The sequence below is a fragment of the Patiria miniata genome, unplaced genomic scaffold, assembly GCF_015706575.1.
Source record: "Patiria miniata isolate m_02_andy unplaced genomic scaffold, ASM1570657v1 HiC_scaffold_18, whole genome shotgun sequence".
Taxonomy (NCBI): domain Eukaryota; kingdom Metazoa; phylum Echinodermata; class Asteroidea; order Valvatida; family Asterinidae; genus Patiria; species Patiria miniata.
In genome coordinates this window covers 1,908,527-1,925,744 of record NW_024037056.1, presented here as the reverse complement: position 1 = coordinate 1,925,744, position 17,218 = coordinate 1,908,527, and the positions used below count along the sequence as shown (strand labels likewise).

Genomic DNA, 17,218 nt, shown 5'->3' with positions numbered 1-17,218 from the left:
GTTTGAAATGACTTGGGGATTTTCTCAAGGTCATGGGTCATGCACCTTGACGTCTTCGGGCAGACATGGTCCAGGTTTACAAAATACTCTTGTTTTGAAAACACCATTTTGATTATTAACACAAAAGGTTTATTTACTATTTATAGCCAGTTTACCATTCAAAATGGAAAGGGAAAGCTTGAAGTAATCTTTAACACATACATTGTACACCTGGGGAGCTTTAAAAAAAGAAAAAAGTTATTTTATTATTTATTCGTGGGATTTGAGTCCTTCGCAATTCAAATAAACAGTAACTTGTAATTTACTAGTGATGAACTCGTTCACAATGCTGGCTTACCACGACATAACATTAACAACACACAGGACCTCCAAAAGATACCGTAAAAAAATAAAATTTAACCCTAACCGCCCTGAATCCTTCAAAATCCTCTTTGCCAAAGTGGAGGAATTCGGAGGATTGAGGTTACATGGCAAAAGTGCGTTACTGATTTCGTAGGATGCACTTTGTCAAGGTCTTGGGCCGGACCTTGTGTTGTTTTTGCTCAGCCATGCATAAATATAGGCCTGGATTATGCTTGAAATCCTCCGCACTGCACCAGGATGTCACTGGCCAAGCCTTAACATATTGACAGTCACTGCTTCAGGATTTCGCAGGATTCAGGCAGTGGTCACCCCTCCATTTACCATATTCAAGAAATAATGGAGGAATTTGCAGGATTGAGGCTATACATGTATGCTATTTTTCCATGAGGCCAATTGGAGGATTTTGCAGGATTGAGGCTACATCCTAGCAAAAAGGCCTAGGGAGTTAGGGTTAAAGATAATATACAACATTTGCAAGCATCCAAAAACAATTTTTTTTTTATGAAATACCTTACTTGACTGCAACAGTGCAAGTGAATAATTCCCCAAAGTCAACAAATTGCTCTGTTTCATCTTACGTGGAGTCAGGGAACCAGACTACCAGAACATGATTGGTTTTCTTGTTTTTTCTAGCATCTACGAACCCAAAACGCTAAACAAGTCAGTTTAACAATATCTGCTATAACCATCTAATCCTCCAAATCCATTTATTTCTGAAAATTGCAGCAAGAGTAAATGTTGTACATTCCCTTTAAAGTGAGATAGTTTTTATGTATGGTTAGAAAACCTTTCCATCGAGGAAAACAAATTTATTTGTGTGTTTTTTTCAAATAAACTTATTGTTTTTAGACGACTACGGCATCCCACAAAATAATGTACGTCTCATTTTTTTTTTTACAGCGATTCGTCAACAACACGCACTTTCAAAATGCAAAGAAATTCTCAAACAATAACGACCTTGTTTTGTATTTTAAACAAAATCACACAGAGCAGTTTCTTTGAAACACATTAGTAGTTACATCGTATTTAATTTTTAAAAAAAGAAAAGAAAAAATGGGAACTACATCAATTAATGATTCGAAATCATTGTCGAAATAATAAAATACATACATGTACATATTTATGCATATATAACAAAAAATATAGTGTGGAATATTAGAATACCCAATAAACAAAATTAATAGTTTCTCGTCCGGGCTTTTTGAAAAAAAACGAAGGAGGCAGGCTCTTTTTTTTTGTTCCCAAGATGGCGAATGAATTCTTCCGTTTTCTCGCCTCTTTTGATCAATACAAATTTTGTCCAAATGAGCCTGACACCTTTCTATACAGGGCGAGTAAAAAAACGAAACCCAGATGTCAGGACCATTGTTTTAGTGAAGTTCTGCGAGCAGCACTTTCAAATTCCAGGATATGAAAGCCCAGTTCATAAGCTTTCTTTTAGTACAAGAATCATTCAAATCACTCATGTACTTTTCAAGTTGCGGAATTTTAAACACAACCACCGTTTTAAAGTTCTGTCCACGGATCACAAAACAGTTCAGTGTACTTTCAGCAAAATGAAAACAAATCACATAAGGATGTGTGTGAATTGTTTTTGTTTTGCTGAAAGAACGTGCACTTTTTTTGTGATCCGTGGACAGAACTTTAAAACAATGGTTGTTTAAAATTCAGTAACTTGAAAAGTACATGTGTGATTTGAATGATTATTGTACTAAAAGAAAGCTTATGAATTGGGCTTCCATATTCTAGATTTTGAAAGTGCTACATGCAGAACTTCAATAAAACAATAGTCCTGACATTTGTATATAACTACAATTTTGTTGGAAACAAATAAAAAAACAATTTTATTTTCAAAATATATAGGAAATGTATGATTTAAAAAAAGAAAGAAAGGGAGCCGGCGGAAAATAGAAAGCGGGCGGGGACGAGAAACTGATTAATTTTTTTACTTGGCCTAAATTGTACAGTTACAGCTTATACGGTGCACTAAAAACAAAATCTTCTAAACTGCAAAATGGCATGCATGCTGATGTGCCGAGCAAGCTTTCTTTTTCTGACATGCTATTCTTTCAAATTCAATTTAGCAAAATAACAGAATTTCATGCGAAGAATGTACTACTGAACGAAGATTTATTTTGAAAGTTCGATAGTGGGTTGGACAACTTTTCCCGAACCACAAATGGTTATTGTTTAAAGAATGGAATGTCAGAAAAAAAAATTGGCCAGCACTGGAAAATGCATGCCCTTTGCCGGGAATAAACATATTATTTTATTTATACAGCTTTTGGTACACATTTTAAATAACACGTTACGTGGTACTGTATTAAATATTTATATAACGCATCGTTGAAAATACACATTACCGACATATAGATCATGTGACTACAGTAGCTTCTAAAGGACAGGCTAATTTGCATATTTATTTGGCAGTTATTTCAAACACTGCCATCATGTGTCCAGCGACTACATGCGAGACACCCAAATAATTTCAAGGAACGAGAATTATTATTTCTACTGGAGTAGTAAGGAAGCCGACAGTCAAATTATCGTGCACCTATTCTGTTTTGTCTACTTTTAGAAATTAAAAAAAAATAATACATAACTTATCAGCAATTATGTTAAATAATTCATGACTCTTGGGGGAGGGGTTATTGGGGGAGGGGTTATTGGGGGAGGGGTTAGGGTCAAAAGGGGAGGTACATGGAATTTTTAAAAAAGTTTTCTTTCTTGGTTTGGGGTAGTTACTTATGATCCCATTTCTGTCTTATATTTTTTGCTAACAGCAATTTTAATTGGGGGAAACAGCAGATTTGCACAAAGACGGAGTGAACATCTTTTTCCGGGGGGAAGCCTTTTAAAGCAGATTTTGAGTGTAGGCGGAGTTAGCGATAACCCCGCCCCCTTTAGACCCCTCCCAGCTGTGCATATTAATTAGCTTCAAAATACATTGATATAAAACCATTTTACATAAAGTGCAGCATATACATGTTACATAGTGAGAACCCGGCCACACGATTAATAATCTACATGCCAAGATAAAGGAACATTTTATAATCTGGTTAAAAATTATTCGTCTAAATAATTACCATATTCTAAGCATCTAAATGGACCTTCTCAATTCCTTCTTTTTTTTTGGTGACAAAAAGACAGAACTTTTTTTTGGGGGGGGGTCACATAGCTAACAAATCAGGAAGACCATAAGCTTGTATTCTGTTGATTTATTTTCAAACTGATAGTGGTGGGAGAAATCGGATATTTCAAAATCCGGTTATCCTAATTTTTTTTTCAAACCGAATAACGGTTATCGGACTTCACTGGAAGCTCCCATCCAGCTCACAGTCATGCCAACAAAACGTGACGAGTGAGGTGCCACATTGAATGCCCTCCCAATGACTGGGTATAGTTTGCAGGATTCAATTAACGCTGGGCTTTACAAAAACACTTCAGAGCTGAAATGTTGAATAAAATGGATGGCAACTCTCTGATAAGTCGAATGGGCAGGCTATTCCTACACCAAGAAGACCACTAGCAAGTGGGTGCAGTTACAATCAGAGACCATGGAGCAAATTCGGGTGATTCACAATGCAGTGCGCCACCAAGAGTTTGCCATGGAGAGTCCATTTTTCAAGTTTAGGGTCGACAAAACATGGCCCATTTTGAACGAATGTCGGTAGACAACTTGAGCTAATTTGTTATAGATTGGCGCATAGCGTTCTGCCGCCTTACTAAAAAACACCATATTGATATTAAGAAAAGGGCAAACAGATCCTCGAATCATACACTTTTAGGAAACTACTGACCGGAAACACAAGCAATTTCAAATGTCCCACGCTGCGAATTTGTCGACCATATCCCACAATGCACTGGGGAAAATGAACTCTTGGCAAACCCTTGGCAAACTCTTGGTGGCGCACTGCATTGTGAATTGCCCAAATTGAATAGAATTTTGTGCACTCTTTTGGGACCTGCTTTACTGTTTGGTGTTTTTTTTCCGCTGGCGGAATTCAAAAATTCATCTTTGGATTGTTTCAGGACCAGACTTATTTTTTTCAAATAAAGAATATTATTAATCTGAACATATTTGTATACACGTAATTTGATTTCACAAAAAAACACAATGCACTGGCCAGTGACTTTAATGCTTTGGCATACAAATATTTAATGAGAATATTTTTGTATATCTACAAGCAGTGAATATCCCAGTTAAAAATGAAGGTTTTGGACAATTGTAGCTATGTGGCAGTAGAGTTATACTTTCATGAGTTTTACGAAAGTTTTCCCCCATAACAGAGTTTATTCTGATAAGGCCAAGTAAAAAAAAAAATTGTTTCTCGTCTGGCCTTTTTGAAAAAATGAAGGTGGGCACTTTTTTTTTTCCCCAGGAATTTCCAAGATGGCCAATTTTCCAAGATGGCGGATGGAAACTCCAAATTTTTGACTATTCTTCTGATGCAAAATTGTGTCCCAAGGAAACTTTACCCTTTCTACATAGCTACAATTTTGTTGGAAACAAATAAACAGACAATATATTGACAATATACAGTCGACTCTTGCTAAAGGGAATATACAACATTTGCAAACATCAAAAAACAAAACTACCGAATTATCACGAAATACCATAATGTTAGTGAATGATAGTCTAAAGCATCCTGTAAAATCATGGCACCTGGTGTGCTGACATTTTCAAGAAACGTGGTATCAAAAACTGGCTTTTCTCAAATACTGCTCCCCTTTTATCATCTTAAGTTAGTCCGCATTTTGTTTGCAATTAATTACACACCTATGAACGGGTACAAGCCTGCTCGACTGATTCCCTGACCTTACAATTCCACGACGTCTATAAATTGCTCCGTTTCATCTGAAGTGGGGTCAGGGAACCAGACTACAGGAACATGATTGTTTTTCTTAGTTTTTCCAGCATCTACGAACACAAAACTTCAAAACAAGTCAGTGTAACAATATTTGCTATAAAATGCTTACCCCCAAAATCCATCCATTTCTGAAAATTACAGCAAAAGCAAATGTTGTATATTCCCTTTAATTCAAACACTGTTAATACACATTCTAATACAAAAAGCCTTGGTCACGATTGTGCATTCATGTGCACAATGAATAGGACTGGCACTCCACTTCGTACAAAATTCTGATATAACAAACATTTTGCTTGGTCCAGCTGAGTTTGTATTTTAACAAGAGTCCACTGTATGAATATATAAATATATGAATTTAAATTTTAAAAAGTAAAATTTAAAAGGCGGCGGCGGGAAACAAGAAAGTGGGCTGGGACGAGAAACAGGTTTGTTTTTTTACTTGGCATAATGTAGAAGTTGTAATTTATTTCAAGTTGAGCATTTTTAAGCAAATGCCTCTTGGAAACCTCAACTACGATGAAAAATATTTCTTGAGCTCGTGCCAAATTTGTACTTACATTTAATACTCAATGTAAAGTTCATTTTTTTTAACCCCAACCCTCATTTTCGTCTAGGATATTCAGACAAACATACACGACACAGCTACAAATTTCACAACCTTTGCTCCGTCCCCTCCAATTTTTTTAATTCATGTTTTAAAAAGTTTTCATATAAAACTTGATCCCGAGATTAATATTCACATGCCTTTAAATACTCAGTCTCAAAAGAAGAAGCCAAAAAAGGGGAAAATTAAAGCCTAAACAACGCGAGAACTGTTACCATGCTTAAAATAGTGTTAGTAGTGCAAAACTAATAAAGGAAAATAAAGTGTTTTTTTATTTATGGTTGACTGTTGAAGTACCCATCCAAAATAACCCCCTTCCCCCACCCCCACCAAAATATAAAACAATTTACAATATATATTTGGGCATTTCATACTGACTTCAGCAGTTATAAAAGAATGAATATAATTGGTGCAAAATATGTCACATGACAGAGTGCAAATATGTGTGCATTATTACCAATAATAAACCAGTTCGGTATCTCGTTGAAGTATTCCAGGTCGAAGGTCATTCGGGATAAAATCGCTGACGTCATGTTATGCGCGATGTTACGCAAATGCCCATTCTGGTCGTTATTAGCGCGTGAGCGTCGTGCGACCGTCTCCTTGCGCGTTCGCACGCCTTCGACAAGCGATCAATTATCCCTCCTGACCCATGACCCATATAACTATGCAGTTGACATACCAAACTGGATTATTCCAAATTAGGCCCAAAAAAATAATAGTTCTGCTTCCGGTTTCCCTACCTACCCTATTCTGACAGCCCCTACCCTAATTTTTTTTATTGGAAAATGAGAAAAAACACCCAAAACCATCAATTTATACCTTTTACCCTTGACTACACGCAGACGCCTCCATATGATCGTACACAAAAAAAATTGGCCAAAACAAAAAATTTCCCTACCTACCTACCCTATTTTCGAATGCCATGTAATCGGAAGCAGAACTATTTTTTTTTGGCCTTAACAAAAAGTGGCCCCGAACTAGCATATTAATAATAATAATAATAATAATAAATTGTAACGTACACTTTCCAGTTTTGAGCAGTTAATAGTAATTCTATTGAATCAATTTTAATAATAATCAATCAAAAGCATATCCCGTTTTATTAATAAGAAGACATTTTTTATAATACAGCGTTTTAAACTAGAAAGTTTTTAAATTTATCTTACAACGAAAAACGGGCAGAGGGAAATTGTACAACTCCATATGTTCAAGAGACTCACAGTAATTCCTTGGCGAGGGTTGGAGATCAAAGGTCAATAGGGTGGCTACATGAAAGGGTTGGTGGAACGTTGCGCCTGGGGCTGTTGACCGAAACCGTCCGCCTGACCCTAAAAAATTGAGACGAAAAAAACCAAAACAATTTACTAAAACCTCCGCAAATTGAGAGAACCGTGTTTCATGTTCAATATCTGGTATTAAAATACAATGTAATAATAAGGGAATAAATATGTGCTTGGCTGGTTTTGATGATTCCCATCCATAAATACCGTTTGGTCAAAAAGTCAAAACAAGTCAAAAATTATAAATTTTGACACAGAGATTTTGTGCCTCACGCGAGCAGTGCTAAAATAATCTCCTTATATGGAGATTGGCATGCGCGTGGTGCGTACTGTGCGATATGGCGCAGAACGCAGCGGCGCAGAACGCAGCAGTGCCAGAAAAAAGTGTTTACAACTAATCTGTGTTTTACCAACCGTTTAAATCCACCCACGTGACGGACTCGAGACCAATAGGAATGGGTAAACTGCTCACGCGAAAGATGCTATGTCTTTGTGTACACTCAGAATAAAATAAGTCGTGTGTTTTTCGCGCCATACGCGTGCAACCTGTACGCAAATGCGGTCTAGCCCCTACATCGCAACTCTCAAAAAGTGGTCCAGAGAAGCGCCCTCAATTGTTTGCGCAATATGACTCGTATGGCTATATGGTATGGCAATATGACTGGTGGTCAACTAGCGTGGCGTTCAAATTAAGTTGGTCAAAACCATGGGTTGACAGAGTCCTAAGTACCTACCATGAACGGGTTATGCTGTTGTTGCCCCCATCCGCCAGCCCCCGTCGGCATGCCTTGCTGTTGAGCCCCGAATCCCATGCTTCCCGTCGCGCTCTGCGGTGCGCCCACCGTGCCGTGAGCTTGGAATCCACCCCCGGCCGGTTGACCCATACCCATGGGTTGCATGGCGTTCATCCCCGGTTGAGCCGGGGCTCCGAAACCCCCCTGCATGGCCCCGCCGAACCCTGGCTGGTTGAAACCCTGGCCCGCGACGGGCTGCGTCGGGGCGCCGAATCCCGCCTTCATGCCGCCCCCCATTGCTCCGCTCCCGGCCGGGAACCCCGCCTGGGGTTGCATCCCGAAGCCTGCCCCCATGCCGGCCATCTGTCCTTGCCCAGCGCCCATCTGTCCTTGCGCCGCGCCCGCTGGCATGGGCTGCATACCCCCGAACCCGCCTTGGGCGTGGAAGCCCCCGCCTTGGGCGTGGAAGCCCGCTCCTTGGGGCTGGGCGAACCCGCCGTTCATCATGTTGCCCGTGGTACCCTGGGCGCCCGGTATCACCTGGGTGGCGCCGAACGCCCCAAACCCACTGGTCTGGGGCGCTGGTTGGGAACCGAAGCCGCCCATGCTGCCAGTATAGACAGGCTGTGTGTTGGTTAGTCCATGCATCCCAGACGATATACTGGACTGCCCGCTAAATGGATTTGGTCCTATCGGTAAAACAAGCGGGAATAAATAATTTTTGAGATTCAAAAGACAGAAGTTAGGAAGTCATATTTTAACTTATGGTTCCTTGCACAAGGAAACAGTTGGGTTGTCAAAACAGTGAGGTTTTTAAAAACAGGGATCATATCACGTCAGCAGCCTGCTCATTTATATGAAAAATTACTTGTTTGTTGAGTATTGAACTTCACAATGCAATCAAAGCCCCCGGCAATTAACCTAAGTTTTAACTCTGCCAATTAGTTCAGTAAGTTTTGACTAAAGTGCAAGATGTAAGACAAAAGTACAAGTACAAGAGGTAAACGGAAAGAAGCATAGGAACTAATTTGTTCCCAAACATGTAAAACCAATACATTGTCCAACTTACCAGATGACATGAGTCCGCTCGTAGTTGGCTGCTTGATGTTTGTATTACTCCCCGGTCCCCAATCGATGCCGGTCCCACTCAAGAGACTAGCTCCGCCCCCTTTGCTTCCCCCGCTCCAGTCGATGGTTCCACCCGACGACGAGGACCCCCCTCCCCCACTCCAATCGATGGTTCCGCCCGATGACGAGCCCCCGCCCCCCGACCAGTCAATGCTCTTGGTCCCTGTGCTAGCGCTGGCGCTGGCGCCGTCCGTCCCGAAACTGGAGAAGATGGCGTACTTATCGGATGAGTTGACTGGTTGAGAGGCCGCGCTGCTAGGAGCCGACGTGGTAAGACTGAGGTTGAAGAGCGACTGCGCCGTCTGGCCGACCGCGGCGTTGCTCCCCGCGGCCGCCGGGGTTAAGGTCGGGGCCGCGCTGAAGGCGGCAAAGCCACTGCTGGCCGGCTGGGCTGGCGCGGGGGCGGCGCCGAAAGCGTTGAAGCTCGTACTGCTGGATACGGACGATGCGTTGACGTTGGAGCTCGCCTGGGGTGCCGCCTGACCGAAGGCATTGAAGCTACTGGATGTGGGGAATGCCGCTGGGGCACCAAAGGGATCAAACGCAGCCGGTTTGTTTCCTGTAGTGAGGGTAACGTTCACAGAGGGAGTTACAAACTATTCCAAAGACTGAATTGGAAAGTTTCATATTTGAAACTGAAATGACTTTATTAAAAAGTAAGTTTGATGTTTGACATTTGACAGATTGTAAAGAAGTAATTTGTAAAGAAAAAATGCTAGCGGATATTCGTCAAAGGCCTTAATCTATCTTATATTCACAGTCAGAATAATTAAGTTAGGAAAAAGAGGCAAGTTTGTTAAATGTCACCAAAGTTTACTGGGGTGACTTACCTTGAGCCGCTTGACCTGAAAATGCCTGGCCAAAGTTTGCAAACCCACCTGATGCTGTAAGGAAAACAAAAAGAAAAAGCAAAAAATGATAGAATTTGTTGAAGAAATGCTAGCATCTTAATATCCAACCCGAAAGGGAATGTGAACCTTTACCCTTTTCTCACTACATTTGTTAATGACTTGGCTCTCCCCAGAACCAAATTATTTACTCAGTCGGGGGCAATTCATTAGAGTGTGAAAACTGGACCACAAATTGAAAATACACTTTTTTCCAACCCAGATTTCACTGCCAAGAAGTGATTAAACTCAAGCACGTTGTGTGTCAAGTTTGTTCCTTGAATTTTACTCTTTTGTGTGATGCAAAAATACGAACATTATGCCTGTTTGTTGGTCTGGTCATAGTTACCAAACTGCAAGCCATATCAACACTTGACCAAATGGCACTCCATACCTCAAATTGATTGTGGCTACTTCTGAAGCACCTTTCTTAAATTTTTGTAATGGTAACACTATGAAAAAGCTACACCATTTAGAACGTTTCCAAAACACTCTTTTCAGTGAATAAATCTGTGTTAAGGTCCCTTTTCTTATACTTTGATTTTTGCTTAAATGCTTTTGGAAAATTTGTTAAGGGATTTAGAATTGTTTTTGTTTAACTTTTAAATGTGTTAAAGTCAAGTCCCTAATTTACGTATTGGTCTGAGTACCGACTACCCACCGGGAGGGTTAATATAGCTCTATGAATTTACCTGCCGACGCAGCTGCCGTTTGTTGTTGTTGTTGTTGTTGTTGTTGTTTTTGTTGTTGTGGCTGACTGAACGGGTCACCACCCAGGTCCCCTAGTAGATCCATGGATGGTTGCTGTTGGATTGGCGCTGATGGTGTTGATCTAACGGTAGCCTGTAAGGCGGGCCCCGGGACGGCCCCCGGCATCGGTAAAGAGATCTTAGCAGCTACCTTGGTGCTTGGAGGTGAAGAGGACGATGTTGACAACGTCTGGTTGAATGAGGACAAGAAAAGATCTGTGAGGACTTGTGATGGACTTGTGGTGGACTTGTGATGGACTTGCGATGACTTGTAATGGACTTGTGAGGACTTAAGGACTATTGAGGACTTGTGACAGCTTGTGAGGACTTGTGAGGACTTGTGACAGCTTATGAGGACTTGTGAGGGCTTGTGAGGGCCTTTGAGGACTTGTGAAGACTTGTAATGACTTGTGAAAACTTGTGATGGAGGCGTGAAGACTTGCAAGGACCTGTGAGGGCCCTATGAGGACTTGTGAGGACATGTGATGATTTGTGAGGGTTTGTGAAGACTTGTGATGGACTTGTGAAGACTTGTGATGGACGTGTGAGGACTTGCAAGGACCCATGAGGACCTGTTAAGACTTGTGAGGGCTTCTGAAGACTTGTGAACACCTGTGATGACATGTAAGGGCTTATGAGGTCTTGTGAGGGTTTGTGAAGACTTGTGAGGGCCTAAGAGGACTTGCAACAACTTATGAGGTCTTGCGAGGACTTGCGAGGACTTGTGAGGGCTTCTGAAACTTGTGAAGACTTGTGAGGACTTGTGACACCTGTGGGGGCTTATGAAACTTGTGAAGACTTGTTGGGATTTGCAATGACCTTTGAGGACTTGTCAGAAGCTGTGCGTACTTGTGAAACTTGTGAGGACCTGTGAGGACTTGCAACAACTTATGAGGTCTTGTGGGGACTTGCAAGAACCTTTTTGAGGATTTGTGAGGGCTTATGAAACTTGTGAAGACTTGTGAGGATTTGTGAGGGCTTATGAAACTTGTGAAGACTTGGGACTCGACTACAACACTAGCATGACAAATTCAGCATTTTCTTACCGTCTTCGGTGAAATACTACTCGCCACCTGCCGGAGCGGTGGCTGAGCCTCCGGTGTGCTGTTACTGCTGTTGTTGAGCTTGACTTGGCTGGGAGGGACGTACCATTTCTTTCTCTCGTACTTCTGCACCATGTAATCCCGGACTTTCTGCTCGTCTTTGGACTCCAAGGAGGAACCTCGGGAGTTCTCCAGGCCCAGCCACGTCTGTCGGCAAAACTGCGAACGGGAGATCGAAACCGTGGATGAAATTATAACTCTGACATGACTAGGCTTGCACTTAGGATGCAGGGGGTCGTGGGTTCAAGTTACACCTAAGTTAGCTTGTGAATTTTTTGCTTGCGAGCCCTCAGCCAACACGGAGTACAGTGTTAATGAATTTACGTCGGTGACTAAAGGCAAACCAAATATTGAAGACTAGGTCTGCCTGGACAAGCCGAAGGTTTCAGTTGAGAACATTACATGTATTTATACTCCGTCAGTCAGTCAGTCAATTTAGTCAGTGACTCTGTCAGAGGCATTAACCCTCACTCCCTAGCATAATTTACTAGGAACCGTACCCATCCTGGCAAATTCCAACACCCACATGGGAAATTGTACACACACACTGTTGGACTTAGTTTCTGGAGGTATGCCAACCCAAGTGTAAAAGACCATCTGTTTAGGGGTACTGTACCTATCCCAACAGATTTAAACAAAACCTGCTGTTGAACTTTCATGGGTTGGGTTCGGTTAGGGTTAAACTGGCCCTTCGTTTCCAGCAAAAATATATACCAACTGCTTTGTTGACATTTCGGGGGGAAAAAACCCTGCATATTTGACCAATTTCATATTGCCAGAGGCCCATGGTCCATGGCAAAGCCTTGGTATGTTGCAAAAATGTCTAAGCAGTGAAGTTTATAAGGTTTACAGGAAGATAAAATGATAAAAACGATTTGAATTTCCAGGGGAAAAAATAGACAGGCACCATGAATGTGTGTTGAAAATCAACTGTTTTTGCAAAAATGTCTACGGAATGAAATTTGTACAGGATTAAAGACAGAAAAAAAAATACAAAATAGATTTGAAGAAAAAAATAGACAGGCACCTTGAATGTGTATTCAAAACCAACTTATCTTGCATAATGAAATTATCAATAAAGTTACACTTTAAATTATCAGTTAAAAACTTATCAGCTAACATTTTCTTTTCACTTTTGATTTTTCCACAACCAGCAGGTTTCACGAAAGAGGAAAAGATTGATAATTAACTCCGACACTCTTTCCAAAAAACACACAAAGTAAAATAATTTTACCAAAACCAAGGCATGTCAGACTTTGAACTTTTGTTGGTGCTTCAGACAAAATTACTATCATAGATAATTTGTTCATCGACATAAAAATTTATGGTACCTGAACCCTGTACGGAATTGATATGAATCCTCAGGAATTTTAGGACACTCAATAAAAGGCATACTTTTATCCAAATTTGATTTGCAGTAATAAAATAACGCGGAATTTTTGCCTCACACGATAAGTAAAACAGTGTAAGTAGGCAGACAAATGAGTGAGAATCAACTATGCTGCACATATAGTCCTGTTTTACTATACTCTCGAGGACAATGCTTTGTGTTTCCCTTTGTCCCTGTAATATAACACTCTCCCATAGACTAAGCACACAAACTTACTGCACAGGACCCTTTCCAACAAAAGACCCAACTCCCGAAGACTGAAAGGATCCGTTCTCCCTTTGTGCGTCGGTCGTCGGGGATTTTGTAGAAAACATTCACATGTGCAGGAACTATAAGTTTTTAATCACTTATTAAATTTCTGAATGCATTACGAGTATTTATCTTCGGGCAAACTTGGAACCTGATTGGTCGATCCTTGGCAACAACCCACTACGTATTATCCCACATACTGCCATGACTGTGGCCATACCACTCCGCAAATTGCGCTTTTCTGAGATGCGCGCGCCATTCCTGCTGTACGCACGTGTAATAGGAACACTGAAAAGTTCGTGAACAGCGTGCATGCGTGTCATCCTTACATACAGTGCGTCAAGTTTGCTGGAGTATGCATTTGTTAAATCCCATTAGCGCTTGTGCCTTGTGGAACACGGAAAATACGTGCATTCCCGCTCCATTGCTCGGAATACCCAAACTACAGTTGCGACCATTGCTATCTAGATAAGGCCAAAAAAAAAATAGTTCTGCTTCCGATTACATGCCTTTCAAAAATAGGGTCGGTCGGTCGGAAAAAATTTTTTTTGCCAATTTTTTTTATGCAGATTGAATGGGGTATTCAATTATATGCGAAGTTTTAGCCTGAACTATTTCTATTGCACTACGAAAGCTATACACGAAATGACAACAAAAAGTGAGTAAAACCTACCTTTAATTATTGTCAATATATTTACGTTCGATAATTTCAAAAAATAATGGAAAATTCAGGCCGTTCGCACCATATGCACAACGCTAGTCAAGACGCGGGGAGCTGGCCAAAACTCCGAGGTGTGTGATGCGTGCGTGTGTGGCGAGCGGCCCACCATGGGCCGTAGAGCTGTTTTTACCGTCAACAATTTCGGAAAACACGCGGCATGTATCACTCCAAATACGAGTAGTGCGATCTCAAAATGAACTCTTGAACACAGAAAATATATACACAGACAAGCTAGATCAAATCTGTGATTTAACTTGCAAAAATGTTCTTTCTCCATCGGTGTTTTCTTGGCATTTTTACGATGTCGAATCCGACCAGTTGACAGTGGCCTGCACTGTACTGATAGCGTGCTATCGGTCAAATCACATAGCTAGCTATGGACTGGTTACCGCATTTTCATTATGTCTGCCTGCGCGGCGCGGCGGGAACCAGTCGTCGCCACGTGATTATAGTCACCGTGCGTGACATCGATTTTGCGAAGTAGTTATATCGCGAAGCGAATTTGTAATAACGGAGGTTTCTTTTGAAAAAAAGCGAATGTAAGTAAGAAAACAAATAAATACAAGCATTTTTGGATGCGAAAGGGTTGTTGAGAGGTATTTTGTGAAGACAGAAAAGACAGATTTTATAAGTATTTATTCAATTTTTTTTTTTTGGAATTGCCGATAAAATTTTTAGGGTCGCAGCCTAAAAATAGGATCGGTCGGGTAACCGGAAGCAGAACTATTCTTTTTTTGGCCTAAGGCCAAAAAAAAAAAGTCTCCGGTTTCTGGTATGCGCGCGCGTCGCCGTAGCCATGCGCGTCGGCAAAATGAAAAAGTTTTTTTTTCAATACAAGATGATGTTTCAAAACGCCAAACTCACTGGTTTGACTGGAATTCTGCTGCTGCACAATTTTAACGTGTTTTTAGATGGGGTTATGATCGAGAATAAGCTTTATGTGGCCTCTCTGGACTCCCATATATTTGCACTAAGTTTAGTCGGGCACCATTTGCAGTCATCAGCCGACATTTGAAGCCAAAAAAAAAAAAAAAACCAGTTAAAAAAAAAAAAAAAGCCGCGTCGCCGCACCACTTTTGGGGCAAGCTCCATACCAGAAACCGGAGACTTTTTTTTTTTGGCCTAAGACGTAATGATTTATATAACAGATTAATTTGTTCCCATCAATATCAATTTCAGATATTTTACACCAACCTCGTTTCCGTGTTTCTCCAGGAATTCTATCTCTTGTGTTGAGAAACTCGTCATGGAAATGGACTTCACTCGGTGGGGAGGATTCAGCCCGCGCCTGGAAGAGTACGGAACGGGAATAATTCATTGGATTTAATAAGACCCTGCTCTGTGTCATTAAAAGTTTTATCAATTCTTACTTTTACCAAAGTTGATCTTCCATCACGATAAAATCTTAACCTAACCTTCCCAAATCCTCCAAAACTCTCTTTGCAAATTGGAAGATTTTGCAGGATCTGGGCTATGCAGCTAAAATGTGCGGCTGATTTTGAAGGATTCAGTGTGGCAAGTTGGGGCTTAAAAGTGACGAAGACAATAACAAAATGCAACGCGAAAATAAAGATGGCGATCACCGCGATGTACCGTGAAAGCGTAATGCGCGCTGAGCTGAATCGCACAGCACCAACCGTGAACTGCGAATGAAAATTGTAATTTTTACCCGTTCAAAATTACAAACATGTGTGTCATAAGAATTGAGAGAAGTGTGCTTTAGGTTGAAAAGGTCATTTTTGTACAAAAAAAAAATTTCTTGACTCTAAATTGATCAAAACTGTTGATCGAAACTACATCATGTATAGAGTAAAGAGTGGCCTGTAACTTGCAAGTTCACGATCGCCCTAGTTATTGCTGGTTCAACCATTCTGAACATTGGATCATTTGCATATTCTAAGTAAATGAGTTATTCAGGTAAACTGGCATCGTTTCTAAGGTAAACATACGCCAAAATTTAAGTCAAAGACGTGTTTTTCAAGATGGAAATGTCTGACCGGCAAATTTCGCAAACCACCCACACGATGATGCATGGCAAAAGCGTGTGCGTGTGCCGTGCAATCGACCCAACCCTCCCACCACCTTTCACCTAAATCGCGGCGACTTACAATATTCCGCTGCATCGAGTACACACGAAGGAACCCACTGTCATGTTGACATATGTGGGGCCCCTCTGCTCGCAATCGAAGCATTTCTTGTTGTCCGGTTTCGTCCCCAGTTCCCGAAGAATCTTGAGATGTTTGTCATCTTGCTTCCGCTTGGTAGCCATGTTGGATATGGGCTGTGGCCTTAATGAGATCAGACGTTGGCGGCGCTATTCACATTTAGTGGTTCACGATTTTTGTTGGTTTTGCCTCCTATGCATGCAAGGGCGGTCTTGTGAATCGAGCAAAGCATAAACTGTAAATAGTCTTCAAATGCAGCCAATACTATGGAGCAGAAAATTAAAACAAAGCTGTTGATAATCCAGTGCATTAAAATATTACAATATTCATGCTCCCCCCCAAAACATTTTTTTTTCAAATATTGGAGATTTTCAAAGAGATCATCAGAAAAAATATCAAATAATTGGTGAATTTCAAAGAGATCACCAGAGTGGAGAAAACAGTCTTATGAGAAAGTAAGATTTGAGGCTTTGCATGGTGGAGATACTAAATAATGAAAAGTTTGCGGAAACACCATGTGCGAATAATTTCTCAACTAAGAGAATGGTTCTGAAAAGAACCAGAGGTATAAACTCGACGTTCCGGTCAGTATGCTCTGACCGTCTTCAGGAGAGTGCCTAAACTCTAAGAAAGTGAATACTTAATAAGTAGCAAAGAGAGTTTAGGCACTCTCCTGAAGACGGTCAGAGCATACTGACCGGAACGTCGAGTTTATACCTCTGGTTCTTAGTTGAGAAATTATTCGCACATGGTGTTTCCGCAAACTTTTCATTATTTATTTAGTCTTATGAGTGGCGTACGTAGATGACATCATTTACATGATTTTGCTGACAGGGGTCCAGTCAAAAATGTAACAAATTCAAAGTAGAGAAACCTGTGAAATACAACGACATTTTCAAAACTCAATTCGGAGGTATGGAACTCCGCCTGGCCCGCCCATTAAAAAACGCCACTGCCGATGTATGTGTATG

The 17,218-nt window shown here is 40.9% G+C and overlaps 1 protein-coding gene across 1 annotated transcript; it reads right to left on the bottom strand.

Moving 5' to 3' along the window:
* Positions 1 to 6,824: 6,824 nt before the first annotated feature.
* Positions 6,825 to 16,391, bottom strand: LOC119724152 (arf-GAP domain and FG repeat-containing protein 1-like). The gene is made up of 8 exons (XM_038195080.1): positions 16,191 to 16,391; positions 15,277 to 15,370; positions 11,666 to 11,881; positions 10,563 to 10,809; positions 9,814 to 9,867; positions 8,925 to 9,542; positions 7,856 to 8,544; positions 6,825 to 7,169 (listed from the first exon to the last, which is right to left on the bottom strand). The coding sequence occupies exons 1-8, from the start codon at positions 16,349 to 16,351 to the stop codon at positions 7,107 to 7,109; spliced, it is 2,142 nt and encodes a 713-aa protein (XP_038051008.1). The 5' UTR covers positions 16,352 to 16,391; the 3' UTR covers positions 6,825 to 7,106.
* Between the last annotated feature and the right edge of the window lie 827 nt (positions 16,392 to 17,218).